We start from the raw sequence: 19,514 nt of genomic DNA on the forward strand, positions 1-19,514 counted from the left end.
ACTCTATCCAATGAACCCAATCTGTTAGAGAGGAAAAATAATCAGTACCATAAAAGCGTTATACTTGATGCCTCTCCATGCAAGTATTTCTTCTGTGATCCTATCGATAATGTCAGTTAGGGTTGAAAATTTCCTATATTTATTGGAAACACTTCCAAACTGCCTAACTCGAGAAACTGTCGACATTAAAAAGAGTGGTAACTCCCATGCTTAATACTAATTTGTTTGTTTTGGAATTAAGCACAAAGCTAAACAATGGTCTATCTCTGTGAGCTGCTCCCCACGAGTATCGAAATCAAGTTTCTAGCGGTGTGAGTCCCCTAGATACGCCCCCCGCTAGTACAGCGGTATGTCTCCGGATTTACAACGCTAAAATCAGGGGTTCGATTCCCCTCGGTGGGCTGAGCAGATAGCCCTATGTCGCTTTGCTGTAAGAAAAACACACACGCTAGATATATTGTTGTGCTAGTGGGGAACTACTTAACGCTAATAAGAATTAAAATAAGTAATTTAAAGTTTATATAAAATGTATTATCCAACATCTTTCTACTTTATGCGAAATTTCAAAGTGGGAAATGAGCGGGAATTTTGCAAAAAAAAAAAATTCATAATAGTAAAACACTTCGAGATTTACAATTATTTTGTTTTTATCATGTCGATTATTTGTATAAAGTCGAAGAGTAGATCACTCTGGTCGTTTGTTGAACAAGGAAAAAGGCTTTGAGGTTATGACTTCCACTGCATCGTGATGAGGTTAGATTAAGTATAAATTACAAATACGAGCACCGGATCACAGGTTAATTTAATTATTATTGATGTCACTGGGTGTTTTCTGTACAATGAAATGCGCTGTCAAATTCATTATTATAAAAATAGTATCACACAATTTAATCAAGTTAAAAGTGTTTTGACATCTTTTTTTAAGTATTCACGTTAACAATAAACCAGCCTGAAAATTTCAATAATAAGCCATACATTCTACTTCTGCTTTCATTTTGTTATAAACGAGTTTCGTTTGCTTAACTTCGAACATCATAGATTGAATTGGGCCCGGCATGGCCAGGTGGGTTAAGGCGTTCGTCTCGTAATCTGAGGGTCGCGGGTTCGAATCCCGGTCGCACCTAAACGTGCTCGCCCTTTCAACCGTGGAGGCGTTATAATGTTACGGCCAATCCCATTATTTGTTGGTAAAAAGAGTAGCCTAAGAGTTGGCGGTGTATGGTGATGACTAGCTGCCTTCCCTCTAGTCTTACACTGCTAAATTAGGGACGGCTATCACAGATAGCCCTCCAGTAGCTTTGTGCAAAATTCGAAAAACAAACAAACATAGATTGAATACTAGAAACTAATCATCAACCTCATTGCCCTAGATGTAAAACAGAAAAACCTTTAATGATATAAAGGTCATGATACAGCAAAATGATTTAAGTGCAATTACTAGTTTTTGGATAAATTCATGTGATTTTATAGAAGTGTTTAATTAAATCATTCCTACATCATTAACATGACACTTAAGTAGGTGATGCAGACCTGAACTAAATGTGTGATTTAAATCAACATGAACGTTTGCTTGTGGTTGTTTTTAGAATTTCGTGTGAAGCTACACGAGGGTTATCTGTATTCGCTGTCCCTATTTTAGCGGTATAAGAAATAGAGGGAAGGCAGCTAGTCATCACAGACATCACCTCTTACCGCCAATACTTGGTTTACACTTTTACCAATGAATGGTGGGGTTGACCGTACCTTTATAACGTTCCAAAGGCTGAAAGGGCAAACATGTTTGGTGTGACAGGAGATTCGAACCCGTGACCCTCAGATTGCGAGTCGAGCCTTCTAAAAACCTGGCCTCAATATGAGTTTACGTGTTTTCTTATAGCAAAACGTCAACATGAGTGTGTGTTTACTTACAGCAAAGCCACATTGGACTATCTGCTGAGTCCACCGAGAAGAGTCGAGCCCCTGATTTTAGCGTTGTAAATCCGTAGACTTACCGTTGTACCAGCGGGGTAAGCCTCAACATGAAAGTAAAATGTTTCTTTGATGGTTTCGTGTGTAGTCAGTGTTTATTTCTAAGACAAAAAAATTAACTAATAAGTAAAGTTTGTTTGTTTTATAATTAAGCACAAAACTTCATAATGGACGAACTGTGCGATGCCCACCACGAGTATTGGAACCTGGTTTATAGCGTTGTAAGTCCGCAAACATGCCGCTTTGTCACTGAGGGAAATTAAGAGAAGTAATTAAATATCTTATGGATATTGTTCTTGTAATATTTACCTCAGGGAAATGTTAAACACTTTAATATACGTAACCCAACGTAAGTCCAAATGCACCATAAATAAACTGATAGCATAATACAGGAACTTCTCTCAGTCATATTAGTGTTTTGTTTCAAAATTGAGTAGTTATTGAGGAAGAAGTAAAACACCTCTGAGGTATTGGTAACAGTTCGTGTAATATATGACAAAACACTTTGAAAGATCAAAGAGCTTACGGTAATAATCTTTTCCACTTATTCTGATACATATATATATATATTTAAACGCCCGCTCTAGGTATCTTGAAACTCTGGCAGGAAATCTACGAAGAAATATTAGCTGAAAAATTTCCTGAATAACTTCCAACGGAGAGCTGTCTTCATGTACCTGCGATTTTTATTTTACGATACTACTTTAATATGGTTTAGACGTATGAAGCACTACACTCTACATTACATAGAGAATTTTGTATATTATTTGTATCGAACTACAATGACTTGCAATCCTACTCTGATGAAGAAGCCATAGCATTGAAAATAAAAGTCCAATTTAATATAATTTAAAAGTCATACTTTTCGTGAACCACTGACCTCATTTTAATAAAAAAAACCGAAAGTGGTGTTCCTTAATTATCCAACTATTTTTTCTCTCTATTGAAGTTAACTAATAAATTATAAAAACTGACTGCTTAACACAGAAGAGTATTTAGTGCGTCCGTTTTTGTTTTTTTTCTAACTAAAACGGTTTATGGTTTAAAACGAATTTCTTCGCTAAAATACACAATAATTAATTAATATACAAACATTTTAATATCCATTTAAATCATATAATTTTTTCTGGTACCAAAGAAAACAATGCTTCGTTTCGAGGAAGTTAAATTTTCATATATCATACTATCACCGACAGATTTATCTCTTACGGCGTTGGTCTTCTCTGCGATTCAGCAAAATAAGTGCCTATTTTATAACTCTCTTTCAAACTGGGATTGAATATGGTTTATAAAGCTCTCAAAATATGAATAATTCGTACCAGGATACAACGTGAAGCACGATTCACGTGTGGCAATATATTTGCCCAAACGCCGTTTGAACAGGCCACATTTTTAACAGGATTTAAGAAAGGCCGTTTCATGGCGAGTTAGTTTTTTTCGTTCATATTTTCTTTCGAATATTTATGGTTATAAACATGTAGGAATTGAGGGCAGAAAAAATGTTCGTAAACTTGGAGTTTAAAGCAAAAAATCTAGTGTACTTCATAAAAGTATTACAGAAAGAAGTAAATGGCACTAAATATAACAAAACACAATCTGTGATAAAGGTAATATTAATCTAGGTTGACAAAGACAACAGGAAATTAAGGGAAAAAAATACAATGTCTTTATTCAATTGTCCAGCTGTTTATATGTAGGTGATACACAGGTATAAACAAAATACTAAAACATGAGAATGTTTGTTACATAACCAAATTTAAAATAAAAGTACAAAGTCCATAATGTATCGCATTAATGGTATACTGGTATGTTTAAAATAGAAAATTAAGAATTACAAAATATTCATATAGTGAATGAAAAAACCCAATCAAATTAGTAACCCTCCATTTAGGTAATTTATATGTAAATATCAAAGCACACTAATAACTATGGGAGATATGTGGTGATTAAATAGCTGTAAAAAGAGCAGAGTTACAACGTTAATAATCTTTGTAATGTGTGGTAAAGCTACATTTTTCAAAACAATTCACAATACTGGTCTAAATATAAATACTAAACATTCTACTCTAATATCATCCAAATTTCAATTTTAGCAGATAAATAGCAAAACAATCACACCATCTACTTTAGCCATAGTTATTTAATAATTTCTTTTTACAGTTCAAAATTATGTATGTTGTATTTATATCTTTTTATTCTACTGATTAAAATGCTTATTTAAACCACAAAAGTTACAAATTTAGAGGATCATATTAAGATACAGAAACGTTAACAGCACTAACAACCAAACACTTCTTTAAACGTAGATTTGAAAGTAAAATAAAAGAAATTTGCATCAAAATTTCCTGGATAAGAGAATAAAAATGTTTTCCTACAGCATCACAATGAGAACTTTTCACTATTTAAAGATTACATCTTAATTTGGAAATTAAATATTATTATTATTAAAAATAAAAGTGTAGCACATACTAATGTACACTATTGAGATTTAGGTAATGTGGTTCAATAAACTGATAAAAAATCTCTATTTTTAAACAAATAATAAAAAATAAACATAGCAATAACTTCTCCACATACAACTAGTAACAACAGTCAACTTTGAGTTATTTATTTTTTAAATTCCAAGAGAAACTCGAATAGCACACATATAATGGTGAATTTACTTAACTTGCTTTGTCAACAAAACCAATTTAACACCAAATATTCATCTTAAAAGTAAAGGCCTTCTTAAGGCTTCTTGAAACTTCAGAATTGACAATAATATAAACAATTGGAGAAATATGAAGTGAACTATCTAAATAACTTTAGAAAATCCTGTAAAACTGGTTATAGCTAGCACTGACACTCAAAGTGAATATTTAACATAACACTGATACTGGAATAAAAAGTGAGGAATAATGATAGGTCAGTTTACTAAAGATATTCTACAATAACATTTTATATGGATGGTTGTAGGTGACTAATTTATATTTATGGTAACATTCTCTCATATGATATAAAACTTCAAATTCTGATGCCAATATATTCTTCACAATTTTAATACTTCTCAGATGTTGATACCCAAATCATAAAGTCACTTAATATCTTTTGTGGTTGTAAGATTACAAGGAAATTTTGTTCAATATCCTAAGAAAAACATTTTTTCAATTTCCCCTTACAATAAAAGCTAAGCAGCCCCATACTATTAGCTGTTAACTGTCTATATACAGACATATTGAAAATAATGTTAGATAAGAAAGCTGCACAATAAACCCAGTGTCCTGCTGTCAAAGGACACTGCAAAGAAAGATGATTTAGACTTGCAGCCTAAAGAATGCCTTAGCTGATTCTGAATAATAGCATACATTTCATATTCATAATATGTAACCTTGCTATGTTAATACTCCTGCATGTGATTGATTCAGAGAAGATGCAATGCAAATTTTAAGAGGAAATATTAATACTAAGTGAATAAGTAATTATATGGATCTGTCATTAAAAGTCACAAAGTATATTATTAACAATCTTTCATGTTTCATTCCTTCCAGAGACCCTGTAACAGCTCTTCTCCAGGCTTAGTTATAAAACATGCTTTACTTTTGCACAACAGAATATAGTTAAATGAGAGTGGCATAAATAAAGATGGCTAAACATACAAACACTACCTTATAAAATATCCCAGAAGCATTGCTGACAGCAGCAGCCACTGCAAAGAGGAAGAAAAAATCTCTGAAACAAGTGATTTGCAAAAAATACAATGTCAGTTAAACCATAAAATCTGAGCAAAACCTTAAATAACAAGTATACCTTCTTTCAAATCCTCTTAATGACACATGACTTCAACATCTTGTGACTGAAATATTTCCTGCCTTTATCAACATAATTGAATTTCATACAAAGCTATTCAAGGGCTATCTGCACCTGCCATTTTTAATTTTCTAGTGATAAAACTATAAGGAAGGTAAACAGTCAAGACAGTTTTTAGGTAACTCCTAAATCATTCCTCTATTTCTTGCTTAGCATACATGTAATATTTTTTATTGTAGTACAAAGTTTGATGTTTTATACCTTGAATATACATCTTTCTTTGTAGTTAACTTTATTCAATTGTCTTAACTTTGAGCATCAGAAAGGTAAATACTCAAGATCACCCACTGCCAACTCTTCAGTTACTGTAATCAAATAAAAGGAACTGATTATTACCTTACAACATGCCCATGGTCTCAAAATGTGGAACATAATTTTGTGGTAATAAAGTGCAAAACCATGAAACATCAGATCCACATTCTGTATCTCAGGACAGCTGGTAATCTTTGTTAACCTGAAGATGACCTAAGAAGGTCAAAACTTGTTCTCTGTTTAACTTTGGTAAAAATATTAATATCCATACCAGCTGTCCTGAGATACATTTTTACTTCAAGTGGGTTTCTTGTTATCGCAAGATCCACATTCTAGTATGCTAACAACCATTGGTTCTTGCTTGGCCCACAGATTACTTAAAAAAAACAACACGATAAAAAATAATTTCTGGATTAGCCGTATAGAGCAAGACGTTTCATTTGAATAATCAATGGTGACTTTACATTTTGGGGATCAACAACAAGCAATTTTTTTTTTAATAAGGTATCATTGTTTATGCAGTTCAAAATGTGATCCCAGGTTTGTTTGATGTGTTTAAGTATAGAGCATCTAAGATCCTGCCAATGCTTATGAATACCTGTACTATCTTATAAAACTGAATCATTATTTGCATCATAAAGTTCACAAACTAAGAAATTATACACATCATCACTACATACAGCATTCCATTTTGTTTCCATCATAAAAGTAACAATATGCTTTATCCTTCAGTTTATCACAAAGAATATTGAGTAAAAAGCACCTAAGACATAAATCAGAATAAGCATTCCCAAACCAATGTAACAATAGTAGTTTAAAATGTAGTACAATCAAATAAAATGGAGATCCATACTAATGTACTTCACACACTTAGAGGTTTATTTGAACCACAAACTTTCAAGAATTTTGAAGTCATAAAGTATATATACATGAGCAATAAAACAGTATTGAAGGATTTTTAGATGATTTTACTAACTCCTAAGTAGGTTTCACATTTAGAAGAAAACAATACATTGTAAGAAGACTCATCTTGATAATTCATGAATCTTACTTCTCATTCTAATTAATACATTTTTATAGAGAAAGAATTTTCTTATAACTGAAAACAAACACATAGTTGTCAAGTAACTCTTAAATCATTCCTATTTCTTGATAAGCATATACATAGTTAGCATTTTGTTGCACTAAAAAGCATGATGTTTTATACCTTGAATATACATCTTTCTTCGTAGTTAAGTTTATTCAATTCTCTTAACTTTGGACATCAGTCATTCTTATGGAGAGAGTTTGAGGCACAGCCTTTTCTCAAATGGATAGTTTTCAAAGTCCCTCATAACAGTGTACATACAAACCATACAAAGTTTAGACTTCTAAATGCTATTAGAACCAAAAAATTATGAAGTAGGAGAGTCTGTTTGGCATACAGAATCAACAAAATTATCAAAATCATGCAAACTTGTCTCCAAGGTAGCAAGCTGATGACTGATTTCACTCATCTGCTCTTCCAGTGTTGGTTGTTGTGAAAATGATGCAAGTGGTGGAGCTGTACGACACTCCCGAAAAAATGCTCCAAGGTCTCTACTTCCTTCATTTGCAGCAAACGGAGGTTTCTGAAATTATTTCCATTAAGCTTTCTTTAATATCCACATAAACTTTCTCAGTTATCTCATATTTAAACTGCTAAGACAAAACAGGTGGAATACGGATATTTACGGTTCTTTGAGAAAAAAGATAAATTTAAGAAATATTCTATTAATTTACACATAGCCACAATAAATCAAATTAAAAAAAAGTTTCCAAATTCTTGCTGATCACATGTGCCTACATGTCAATGAAAGAAGCATCATAACAAATGAGAATAAACACAAAATAAATTAACATTTAAATAAGCATATTTCTTTAATATGATACACTTACAGAAACAAACCATGTTCTTTTTCTTCAATGCATACAACACATAAAATTTATAAGTTATGATTCATTAGAATGTTACACAACTCTTAAAACTGCACTATTAACTATGGTTTATGTAACAGTAACAACTGACATTTCATCTTATTGTTCAAAGCTATGTTCATAACATAATAACAAGTACAGCTATAAATGCTAATAGTAAATTTTACCATTAAAATATTTGTTACCTATATTTGAATATTTTATAATAAAGTCAATAAAATGTCATGTACTTTTTGTACCTTCTCTGCCATAACTTAACATACCTATTCATAGCATAAGTAATAAAGTGTAAAAGTTTGTACAAGTATTCAATGGTACTAAATAATATTCATTATTGATTTCGTCATCTAAACTACCTGGTTATGGAATTATACAGATACTATTAGAATGTGGTGAAATTAGAAAAATGTGTGGAGTTGCAGTATTTCACTCAACATGCATTCTTATTTAACCACACCAAATTTAATATTTGACTACTAAGATATAATTTTTTAAAAAGTTATTTCAAATGCCTTAGGTCATATTTTAAGCCTCAACATTCTTTGGGCCATGATTAACTATCATATCATATGCCCCCACAGCTGAATGCCTTAACCACCAGGCCGTGCTGGGCCCTCATGATAGGCCTAGCATAAATACCCTATTTTGTAACTTTTCACTTAACAACATACAAACAAGCATCTAACAGTGTGAATTAAAGTATTTGTTACTATGTTACAAAATATTAATAAACTGTATTTCTTATTTGGACAAACTAAAAATTAAGTTAGTTCCGTTCACAAAGTTTATCTAAAACATGAAAGACAAGGCCATCAAAATATACATAAGGCAATCAAGCAAAAATGAAACGTACAACCCATAAAAAATAATCACGGAATACTTTAAGGTAGCAGAATAACTGTTTGAACGTAAGTTCATTTTTAAATCCTTACTAAGTCTTGTTACAAAATCAATTAACTGATATGAAAAAGAATATGAAAAATTTATTCAACATGAATAAAGGTTAAATGTTTTGATTCCAGTAATTCATATTGTTGCATCATCATTGTGATGTGCAAACTTTAAATAAATTTCTAAAATCAAGATTTTTGTTTACAGCACTGTTTAATGATGGATTGCAGTAAATTAAGAAAGAAATTACCAAGTGATTTTTTTTTTTAATTTCAGATCACCCTAACTAATATTAGACAGCAAATCTAGAAGTGGTGGTTGGTTGGTTTGGTGTTTTATGGTGCAAAGCAACTAGGCTATCTACACCAAACATCTGGTAAAAAGTTAATATTAAAGTAAAATTAGTAAAATTCATCGAAGGAAATAAAGGTAAAACAAGAGAAAGTTTAATTTTTGAATTAAAAACATATATAGCATTAAATCAAATTTTTACATCTAGTCTACAGCAGTAAGAAAAAAACTACAGTAACACAAGTTGTAAAGGATTTTCTGTAGCATAACTGTATTTATCATAACTCACTAGGAAGACTGAGAGGCAATGTGTAGCTGCTGCTCAATATACCTCATGTTCGATGACTGACATGAGATGTGAAAGTAGTGAACATACAGCCCGTTTGCAATAGTAAGAGGGAGTTGTTTAGTGATGGCATTAATCTTTACATTGAAGTGTGACACTCAAAACACAGCTCTGAGGAACTCCAAGTTCCTGTAGAAAAGAACATGAAAGTGTCGAACCCACATGAACTTGGAATCACATGTCCATTAAAAAATTTCTACTACAAATGGGCAAATAGCCACAAAACCGATATCAGTGGAGGTCTGGCAAAATGCCATACCTCCATGTTGTATCATAAGCCTTCTCAGTGTCAAAGAATATTGATACAAGATGTTCTTATTTGAGAAAGGCTTCTATGATTGATGTTTCAAGTCAAATCAGGTGGTCCATGGTAAAGTGTTGTCATTGGAAACCACATTGGGTGGGCGAGAGGAGGTTGTTTGATTTGAGGAACCAAACAAGATGAGCATTAACCATTCTCTCTATGGTCTTACAGAGACAGTTCAAAGCAATTGGACGGGAGTTTGAAGGAATCGTGGGATCCTTTCCAGGTTTAGAAAAAGGTAGGAAAATAGCCCGGCACCAGGCATCGGGAAAACATTTTCTTGCCAGATCTGGTTAAAAACAATCAGTAGAATAGCAAACAAACAGAAGACAGGTGGCATAGCATTTCATAGTGTACATCATCACATTCAACCAATGTACTGCCAGACTGATGAAGAGCCAGTTTGAGTTCCACCAGTGTAAAGGGATGATTATAGTCATAGAGACAATCAGCTCAAAAGGAAAGATGTGATCGCTCTACCCGAGTGTTGATGACTAAAAAGGTGGAGAAAGAAGCAGAAGTGCTAGATACCTGTCAAAAGCTTTCACCTAGAGTATTGGTGATGTTCCAGGTACCAGCTACTTCCTGGCCAGAGAGCAAGGTCGAGAGGGGGGACAGAATTATATTGCCCACTGACCTTTCGAATCTTGTCCCATATGACTTTGGAACTGGTGGTAGAAGATATTCTGGTTGTGAAATTAATCCAAGAGTCCTTCTGGTTTTGACATCTTACCCACCGAGCATGTGCATGGACCTGCTGGAAAGCGATGCAATGCAAGAGTGTAGGATATCTACGAAAAGTATCTCAGGCCCACTTTTGAGTCTTCCATGCCATGTGGCAGGCAGGATTCCACCACAAACAAGGATATCGTGAAAAACATGTTGAAGTTTTAGGAATACATTGAGCAGCTGGCTGCATAATACAATCAGTTACTGCTGCCACACAGTTGTCTATTGACAACTTAATGATGATGGCAGGATCAACTTCTGCAAGAGCAGTGAAAGAAGGCTAGTTTGATTGATCCAGCTTCCACCAGGGAACACGGGTCAGGTGGCATCGACCACAGCCAGTATCTCAAAATTACAGGAAAAGGATCACTGCCTCATGGAATATTGTCAACCCTCCATGAAAGGTGGGTGAATAGTGAAGGAGAGCAACTTGAGAGATCAATAGCAGTAAAGGACTGACTAGGTGCATAAAAACAAGTACAACAACCACTATTGGAAAGAGAAAGGTAGTGATCAGAGTGCATAAGCTCTATGGAGCAACCCATCCCATTAGTATCAGCACTCCCCTGAGGAGATGATGTCATTTAAAGTCCCCTAGAATGAAAAAGGGAGATGGAAACTGTTCAATGAGAGCATCAAGGTCTGATTGATCATAGGTCTCTCCACACAACAGGTAGAGAGAACAAACAGAGATGGTACAACCAAAGGAAACACAGATGGCTATGGCCTATAAGGATGTGTTGAGTGGCAAAGGCAAGGTGAGCACATCCTGATGAACCAACAGTGCCACCCCTACAAGCACTCACCCATCACACAGCCTGTCATTTCTGTACAAAGAAAACTGTCAAAAGGTGACTGTATCAGCATGTTTCAGAAATATTTTCTGTAAGGAAAGACATATAGGATGGTAGGAAGCAATGAGTGTTTTGATATCATTCAGATTTGAATGTAAACCTCGACAGTTCCATTATATCAAGGTGGCCATTGTTATTTACGTGTAGGCATTTGCCTATGGACTGTTTTTTCACCATTTAAGTTTTTATTTGGTGGATCCATAATACTAAAAAGAATATTTTGGTGCTCACTGACCCCACCCACCATGGAACCCTATGAGGAAATGCACTACAATACCAAACAAGTTCACTGCAGTAACCCCAGGGTTTTGTAAGCACTATACCCAAACACCATCATCAGATACAATGTCAAACACACTCGTTGAGAACATACAACAATGGTACTTGATTGATCCTAGCACAAGTGGACCAGCCGAATGTCCCTAGGGGGCCACCCCAAGACTGCCTATCTACAGGAATTCAAGGCCAAAGTGGTGTGTTAGGGTTTGACCCCTAAATCATCAGAATCCTCTCCTCTCCTTCATGGGTCACCATGCACAGCAAATTAGTGAGTGGATGTTTAGATCCCAGAGGAAGTAAACTGAAAGAACAGAACCTTCCCTGGAAGGTCCTCCTACCACATACAGGAATCCACACCAAAGAGTTACAAGTGGAGAAGAGACAGTGGAGATTTCTATTTACTTTGTTTATTTTACAACTTTAAATGCTTGAATACTGCAGAAAGTGTTCTATTAGATATGTATTTCAGGGGTTAAGGAAAATATTGTTTATGATTTGTTTACATAACAACTTCATCTTTTAAGTATGGTAAGTGGTTTATGAAAGCATTAATAGACCAATAGAACTGTAATTTTAATGTTTGTCCCTAAACACTTCACAAATTTGGTCTTATATAACAGGAAAATAATAAGGGAAGTTAAATATTTTAGTGTGTGTGTGTGTGCACTTGCACATGGAAAAGCCCCAAGTAAGCTGAGAAAAATGACTACCCTAAGAGATTATACATATACACACACATAATTTTATTTATTTATTGAGGTGTCACATACTTTGCAAATATATATTATCTTTGATATTCGAGTGAAATAGCAATAATAATTTTTAAAGCATGTTTAATTAATTGCTTGTTACAAATGTTACCCAAAGCTCAATTATGTTAAACATCAATTTTAAAATCTGTGGAACAGTAACCATGATGTATAGAGATTTAATTTTCACTTATGTTGTGTTCATGTATTTATATATTATTAAATCCATACTAAAATTCACAATTGCTTTATATTAGCAGCACGCTATACTGTGACTTTTGAGTTCATTATATAGACTACTATTTCAGCTTAATTACAATGTACTGAAGTTTCAAGTTAGCATAACACAACAAGAAAGCAAAAGTGCTAAAATGCCAAAGTAAACCTTTATTGTATAAAATTAAAAGGTGGCTTGATATGTTCACTGCCATGAGCACAACCAGTGGGTCACATGTTGCTACAAGTGGCTCCAATGAACTAATTAAATATAGTATAATTACATAAATATTAAACACCTAGGTTAAATTTCAAAAAAAACAAAACTGATTGGTACTAAAGGTGGGAATTATTATTAGGTTGTCCAGAAATAAATGTTGGAATTCTCAGAATAAAATTTCAAAGTTGAATATTGAGGAACTTATCATTGGTTGGTTGGGTTAATACAACATTTACTGCTTACAAGGTGTCTTAACTGTCTGCTGTTTCACCTCTACTCAGAGTAAGTTTTGCAACCCTCAAGGCAGCATGGACAAGAAGGACTCTTATCTGAATTTCTTCTACAGCTTCAAACTTGGATGAGAAGCTACCAACACTTCACAGAACATCAACCAGGCATTCGGCTATGGATCTGTTACTGAATGTAGATTTCAGTTCAGCAATGGTTTCTAAGGTTTCAACATGGAGATGAAAGTTTTGAAGTCTACTGAAGGACGAGGAAGTAAGTCATCTTTAGATGAAAACACATTAAGGGAAGCAGTTGAGACAGACTCTTGCACAACAGTACATGAGCTTGCAGAAAAGCTAGGCACAAGCAAATCAAGCATTGCCTACCACCTGAGTGCAATTTGAAAGACAAAAAAGTTGGAAAAGTGGGTTCCACATGAGCTGATTGAAGATCAACAAGATCGGCATTATGAGACCTGTCAAGGATGATGCTCTGAAAACTGAACAAATTGGAATCAATGTTCTCATTCGTTCACCTCAGTCCCCAGACCTTTCCCCTACGGATTTTCATTTTTTCCAAAATTTTAACAACTTTTGGAACAATAAACACTTTCAAAACAAGACAGCTGCAGAAGAAGCTTTCAGGGAGTTCACTGACCATATGAGCCCTGATTTGTACAACAGGGGATAAACAGATCATTATGCATTGGAAAAAATGGGTTGAAGCAAATGGTGCTTACTTTGATTAAAGCATGTTTTACAATACTGGTTTATACTTTTTCAAACTTTGCATCTCTAAAGCAACATTTATTTCTGGACAACCTAATTCTACTACCAGTGGCAGTAAATGTGTTGAAGAAAGTATTTAATAGTTACTGTATTTATACTGGTTTGTACTCAAACACAAACCTGTAAAATGTTTCTTTAGCATATAGATAAGTATACTGTTTAAACCTTTCACAATAGGTCATAGGTCAAAGGGCATGTTATCGAGTTTATTGACACGTTCAAAAATTTTATTGAACAACTATTTTACAAAACTTATGTCAACAAGTCTGGAATCAAATTGTAGATTATAATTCAAACTTTAATATTATATATGAGTTAATTTCTTAATTTAAAAGTGAATATTAAAAGAACACACCTGAATAACAATTTTAGTGAGTCATGTAGTATGTTGAATGCAGCACTGTTTAGAATTAGAGATTTGTAATGTCAAAATATTAAGTTGGTACAAATTAGAAACTCAAATTACTAACAACCTAGAATATAAAATAAGAACCTCTTATATTTTTTATTTTGTTGAGATATGGCTTAAGTACCAAATCAAATACAGTGGCTCCTCTTCACCTCTTTCCATTTTTGGAAATAGTCCCTGATATGCACTGACTTCAATACAAGACATGTGAATATCCAATTGCCTAATTAGAATGGCTCCCTAGAATGTTAATCTATGAAAAGACGACCACATCGTTTCAACCAAGATTGCAAGAAGGTAGGTCTTTGCTTGAAGTTTCATATATTTCTTTAAACCTAAATACAGCTTAGTTAATAAGCTTAATAAATTATAGTGGAATTCTATGATATCAATATAGGTATTTATGATTCTTTGGTTATTCAACTATATATACATAAAACCTAAAAATAATTTGTTTGATATCCTCCACGTGCAAAATTTTAAAAATCTTAGCAACCTATCTTCAGTAGCAACCAAGTTCAAAATTTGTAGATAGAAGAGATAATTGCATGATTTACTTTACTTATTGTTCTATATTCTAAGAAAAATAAGTTTAATAATTTATTTCTAAATAATAATAATGTACATCCACACATAATATATAATAATTGAAATGAGACTGCACATTACAAAATACTAGTCCACTAAAACACAGCCAAGATAAGGAAGACTAAAGATTGGTTTTATATTATTGGATATGTAACATGACTGCACATACACCATACCAATGCAAGTTATGTAATATTAGATAGACTTGACTGGAAAGGCAACATAATAAAAAAATACAGCATTTTGAGACTTAAGCTACTAAGACTAAACATTTATATTCTAATGTTATAACATGTAGTCATTCTAACATAAAAAACAGCATAACTTATATTTATTTCCTAATTTTTATTTATTTATTTATTTCTTATGATGGTTAGGAGGTTGATCAATTCACAAACATCAAATAGTTATGGTATATAAAATAGTCTTCCTAAAAACAGGTGACTGAAATGTATTTAGAAGGTTTTAGATTACACAAATAATATTTGACATTTTTGGGATGAAGAATATTTTTTTTAATTATTACAAGAAATCACTTTCCACTCAGACTAGTAATGAAACTGACTTAATACTTTCACAAACAAATCTTTAGTGAAAATATTTAATTCAGAAATCTGATTTTTTGCCTACAAAAAAAATTTGCAATTTCTACCAAAACTTAACCAAATTTTGTGAAAATGCACATGCTGTATTAAAATTTCTAGTGCAAATAATTAATGTGTACAAGTGTGTAGACAAACTCGTCTATATTATACCAAGCTCATTGTAAAAGAGTTGATTATGAATGACACTTATGAATTCTGCAGATGCCAAACACGAAAAAAAAAATCCACTTACATACTATTATGCATAGCTTTTAATGTTTTTTCTTCTCTTCATAAAGATAGTTGCTACACTACAGTAATCTGAAAATTCATACAGATGGTTACAAAAAATTCAGAATTCTATTCCTTTAATTATTATTAGTGTGGCATTATAAAAATAAAATAAACTTCTGATTTCTACAATGAGTTTTTTTGAAGTACAAGAACCAAGGCACATACATTGCTACTTGCATACACTATTGCCACTTTCCCTGGTACTTACCAAATCAACAAGAACAAAATCATCATAAATAGAATCTTCCATCCAAACAGACCTCTGATGAGCCAAATCAACTGTATTCTGATTCATGTCTAAAGATTTATCCGTCCTGAAGTTTTTTGAACTTTTATCAGCTAATGCTGTATCTTTATTAACACTGTTGTCTCCATGCTTCTTATCTGAGGTAAACATTTTATTTTTCTGGTTTGTAAATGCTGAGTTTGCATCTTTGACATGATTTAGTAGACTCTGGAATGGAGCATCTGGCAACAGAAAATTTAAGAAAGCAGATTCTGGACCTTTTGAAGGAGCAAAAGCTCCCACCTTCATCTCTTCTAATTTTATATAGTTCGTAATAGACCTAAATGCACACAAAAATAACTAATTGTGATAATTGTCAACATATGCATAGTTTTAAAATATAAACAAAATATTACCTTGGTATCATACAGAAAGTGTGGTACAACTGGGACATACATCTTTCAGCAGATGAGTTATTTACATCAGTAAAACTGTTCAACAGTCAAATGGTTGATGGATAGTGCTGTTCTACTATGTCACAATCAGCATAAATAAGATTGACAAGTAAGAACAGTCTACCTTTGAACATTAAAGAAAACAACATTGCTACTACTGAAGAGTTACAAGCAGTTTGTGAAATACTAGTTGATCACCCAAAGCCATATAGCAAAGATAGATTTACTGCCCTATAATAATCCAGTCAACTTTCAAATAATTCTTATTTTACTCAGCCAATTAATATTAAATCACTTAGCACTGGTATAATAACTGTAAACACAAAACAATTATTGTATAATAGTAATGTATAATTAAAAGTTTAATACAAGTCTTGAGAGGTATCTCTACATGGAGAGCTATACATGTCTATTTCTATAAATAATACACATCTACAGGTACAGTTAAATATATCTAGTACAACCTTCACTTTCATTTTCAAAATTTGTTCCACAATGTACTCCAAAACTTATCACACTTAATTTATCTAAGATGAAAGGGTTTTTTTTTTCTTATCTTTCCATTTATCACATTCAAATAATTAAATGAAATAAATTTTAAAATAACATAAGAATCCACACAAAGAATTATATTTGTGCAAACAAGCTACACAGTGAAAATAACCAATAACAAAACCCTTAGCATCAAATTACAATACATAATTTAGTTAAATTATGACTGAATATTTCATATATTTTATTAGCTTAAAATAATAGTAGCAAAAAAAAAGTTAACATTTTCCTTAATGAAAAATATATTTCAGAGAGATACCCCTATTTTACTCTTGAACTTATGAAGGTCTGCCTTAGAGATTTCCACAAACCAGTCTTATGAAATTACAATCTAAAATTCACATGAAAACACATGAATATGCTCTACTGTATGATGACATATCATGCAGCAAAACACTCCACCAATAGGAATGTTAAATAACACACCTCCTTGCACAAATGCACCCTTTATATTTATGTGTAAAGGCAACAATAAATGTGCACCTGGAAAATGTGGAAGATGAAAGGGACATGTGTGAAGGTATTTATATCTCAAATACATATTCAATAAAGGAAAATGTTAACTTCCAATATGATCACTCACCTCTGTACCCAAAAGGCTAAAACCCTACACTGAGCAAGGGCTTAAGGAAGGAAAAGAGAGAAGGACAGTAAAAATTTAACTAGATGAGCTTCCTTCAGCAAGAATCTAAATGAAGCCCATGGAATGTGACACTCCATGGCAGGGATTCCATGAGTTACATGTCAAGAATTAAAAAACAATTTCAAAAGAATCTCATCAGTGTAGGCATGTTAAATAGTAAGAAGTAGATCAAACCCTAACAAAGGTGTATAAATGGCAAGGAATGATGAATTAAGATTAAGAATTATCTTCCATGTATACATGTCGAGAATTAAAGAACAATTACTAAACACTAACATCGAGATATACATATTAAAGAATCAGAAACTAGAATCAAACATTAATAGCTATGTACAAATGACATGGAATATTTAATTATGACTAATATATATGAACAATGGCTCGTTTGGGTGGAGAAAATTTTTTACATAGAGGAGTGAACAATGTTTCGACCTTCTTTGGTCATCGTCAGGTTCACAAAGAAAGAAAGAGGTAACTGACCAGAAGCTGACCACATGTTTGTGAGGGGTTGTGTAACTCAGTGTCTGAATGTAGAGGGCAGTGTTAGATGTTTGAATATATAATTTTATGTTATTTATTTTATTATTATTATTTATTATATTATTTTTTAATATAGATATAAAGATGTTCCTTTGTATTGGTTTCTTTTGGGCTTAAGTTGTTGTATAAGTAAGGCTTCTTTAATTTTGCATTTGTTTATGTTTGTTTCTTTATTCAGTATTTGAGTGTTTTCTATGGTTATGTTGTGTTCATTTGATTTGCAGTGTTTGAAAACGTGTGAAGGTGACTTTTTATGTTCTTTAAATCTTGTTTCCATTTTCATACTTGTTTCTCCAATATAGAAGTCATGGCAGTTATCACATTGTATTTGATAAATAATATTGGTGTGATGTTTGTCAGTGTAGTTTTTATATAGTATAGATCTCAGTTTTATGTCTGGTTTTTCAATAAATTTGGTATTAATTGGAATGCCATATTTTGTTACCAGTTTTTGCCAAATGTTGGCTATTTTTCTGCTGATGTCGGGAATATATGGTATGCAGCAGTATATTGTTTTGTGATTTTTTGATTCATGAGATATATTTACTTTTGTTAGTTGATTTTGCTTTCTGTCTAGGAGTGTGCGTATAATGTTTCCTACAGTTTGTGAAGGAAACTTATTGATGTTGATGAAGTATTGTTTTATTTTGTCTAATTCATTTCATTGTTAATTTTATCTGGTGAACATAGTTTTATGGCTGTGTTTATTTGGTTTCTTAGTATGTTGAGCTTATGTTTTGTTTCATGTGCTGAGTCCCAAGGAATGTATAGTCCAGTATGGGTGATTTTTTGGTGGATTTCTGTTTTAAATTGTATATTGGTTCTTGTAATTTTGAGGTTAAGAAATGATATTTGATTGCTTCCTTCTTGTTCACATGTGAAGTTGATGTTGGGATGTATAGCATTAATGTGATTGAAAAAATTAAGTGTGTGTTCTGTAGATGTGAATACCACAATCGTGTCATCTACATATCTGTACCAGTATAGTAGTGGATGCAATGCTGTGTTAATTGCTTGTGTTTCAACTTGTCATAAAAATATTGGCTAGAACTGGTGATACTGGGTTGTCCATGCTTAGGCCATTTGTTTGTATATAGTTGTGGTTGTTGAACATGAAGTTTGTCTTCATCGTAGTGAATTCTATGAGCGTTGCTAATTGGTTGCTGGGAATGTCTATAGATGGGTTAGGGTCTCGGATACAGAGTTCTAAGGCTATCTTACAGGCTTCAGCGGTTGGAACTTCTGTAAAGAGGGATATAACATCGAAACTGGCCATTAAGGCTTTATGATTAAGTTGATTAAGATT

General features: G+C 32.8%; 1 protein-coding gene across 3 annotated transcripts in view; it reads right to left on the bottom strand.

The window, feature by feature from the left end:
- Window positions 1–3,615: 3,615 nt before the first annotated feature.
- LOC143240920 (autophagy-related protein 13-like) overlaps window positions 3,616–19,514 on the bottom strand; it is a 51,890-nt gene continuing 35,991 nt past the window's right edge. For all 3 annotated transcript variants that reach the window (XM_076484170.1, XM_076484171.1, XM_076484168.1), the window contains 2 exons: window positions 16,001–16,358; window positions 3,616–7,676 (listed from right to left, as the gene is read on the bottom strand). In XM_076484170.1, the coding sequence (XP_076340285.1) occupies window positions 7,461–7,676; window positions 16,001–16,358 (574 nt within the window). In that variant the 3' untranslated portion in view covers window positions 3,616–7,460. The remainder of the gene's footprint in view (window positions 7,677–16,000; window positions 16,359–19,514) is intronic.

The sequence above is a fragment of the Tachypleus tridentatus genome, chromosome 13 (assembly GCF_004210375.1).
Source record: "Tachypleus tridentatus isolate NWPU-2018 chromosome 13, ASM421037v1, whole genome shotgun sequence".
Taxonomy (NCBI): domain Eukaryota; kingdom Metazoa; phylum Arthropoda; class Merostomata; order Xiphosura; family Limulidae; genus Tachypleus; species Tachypleus tridentatus.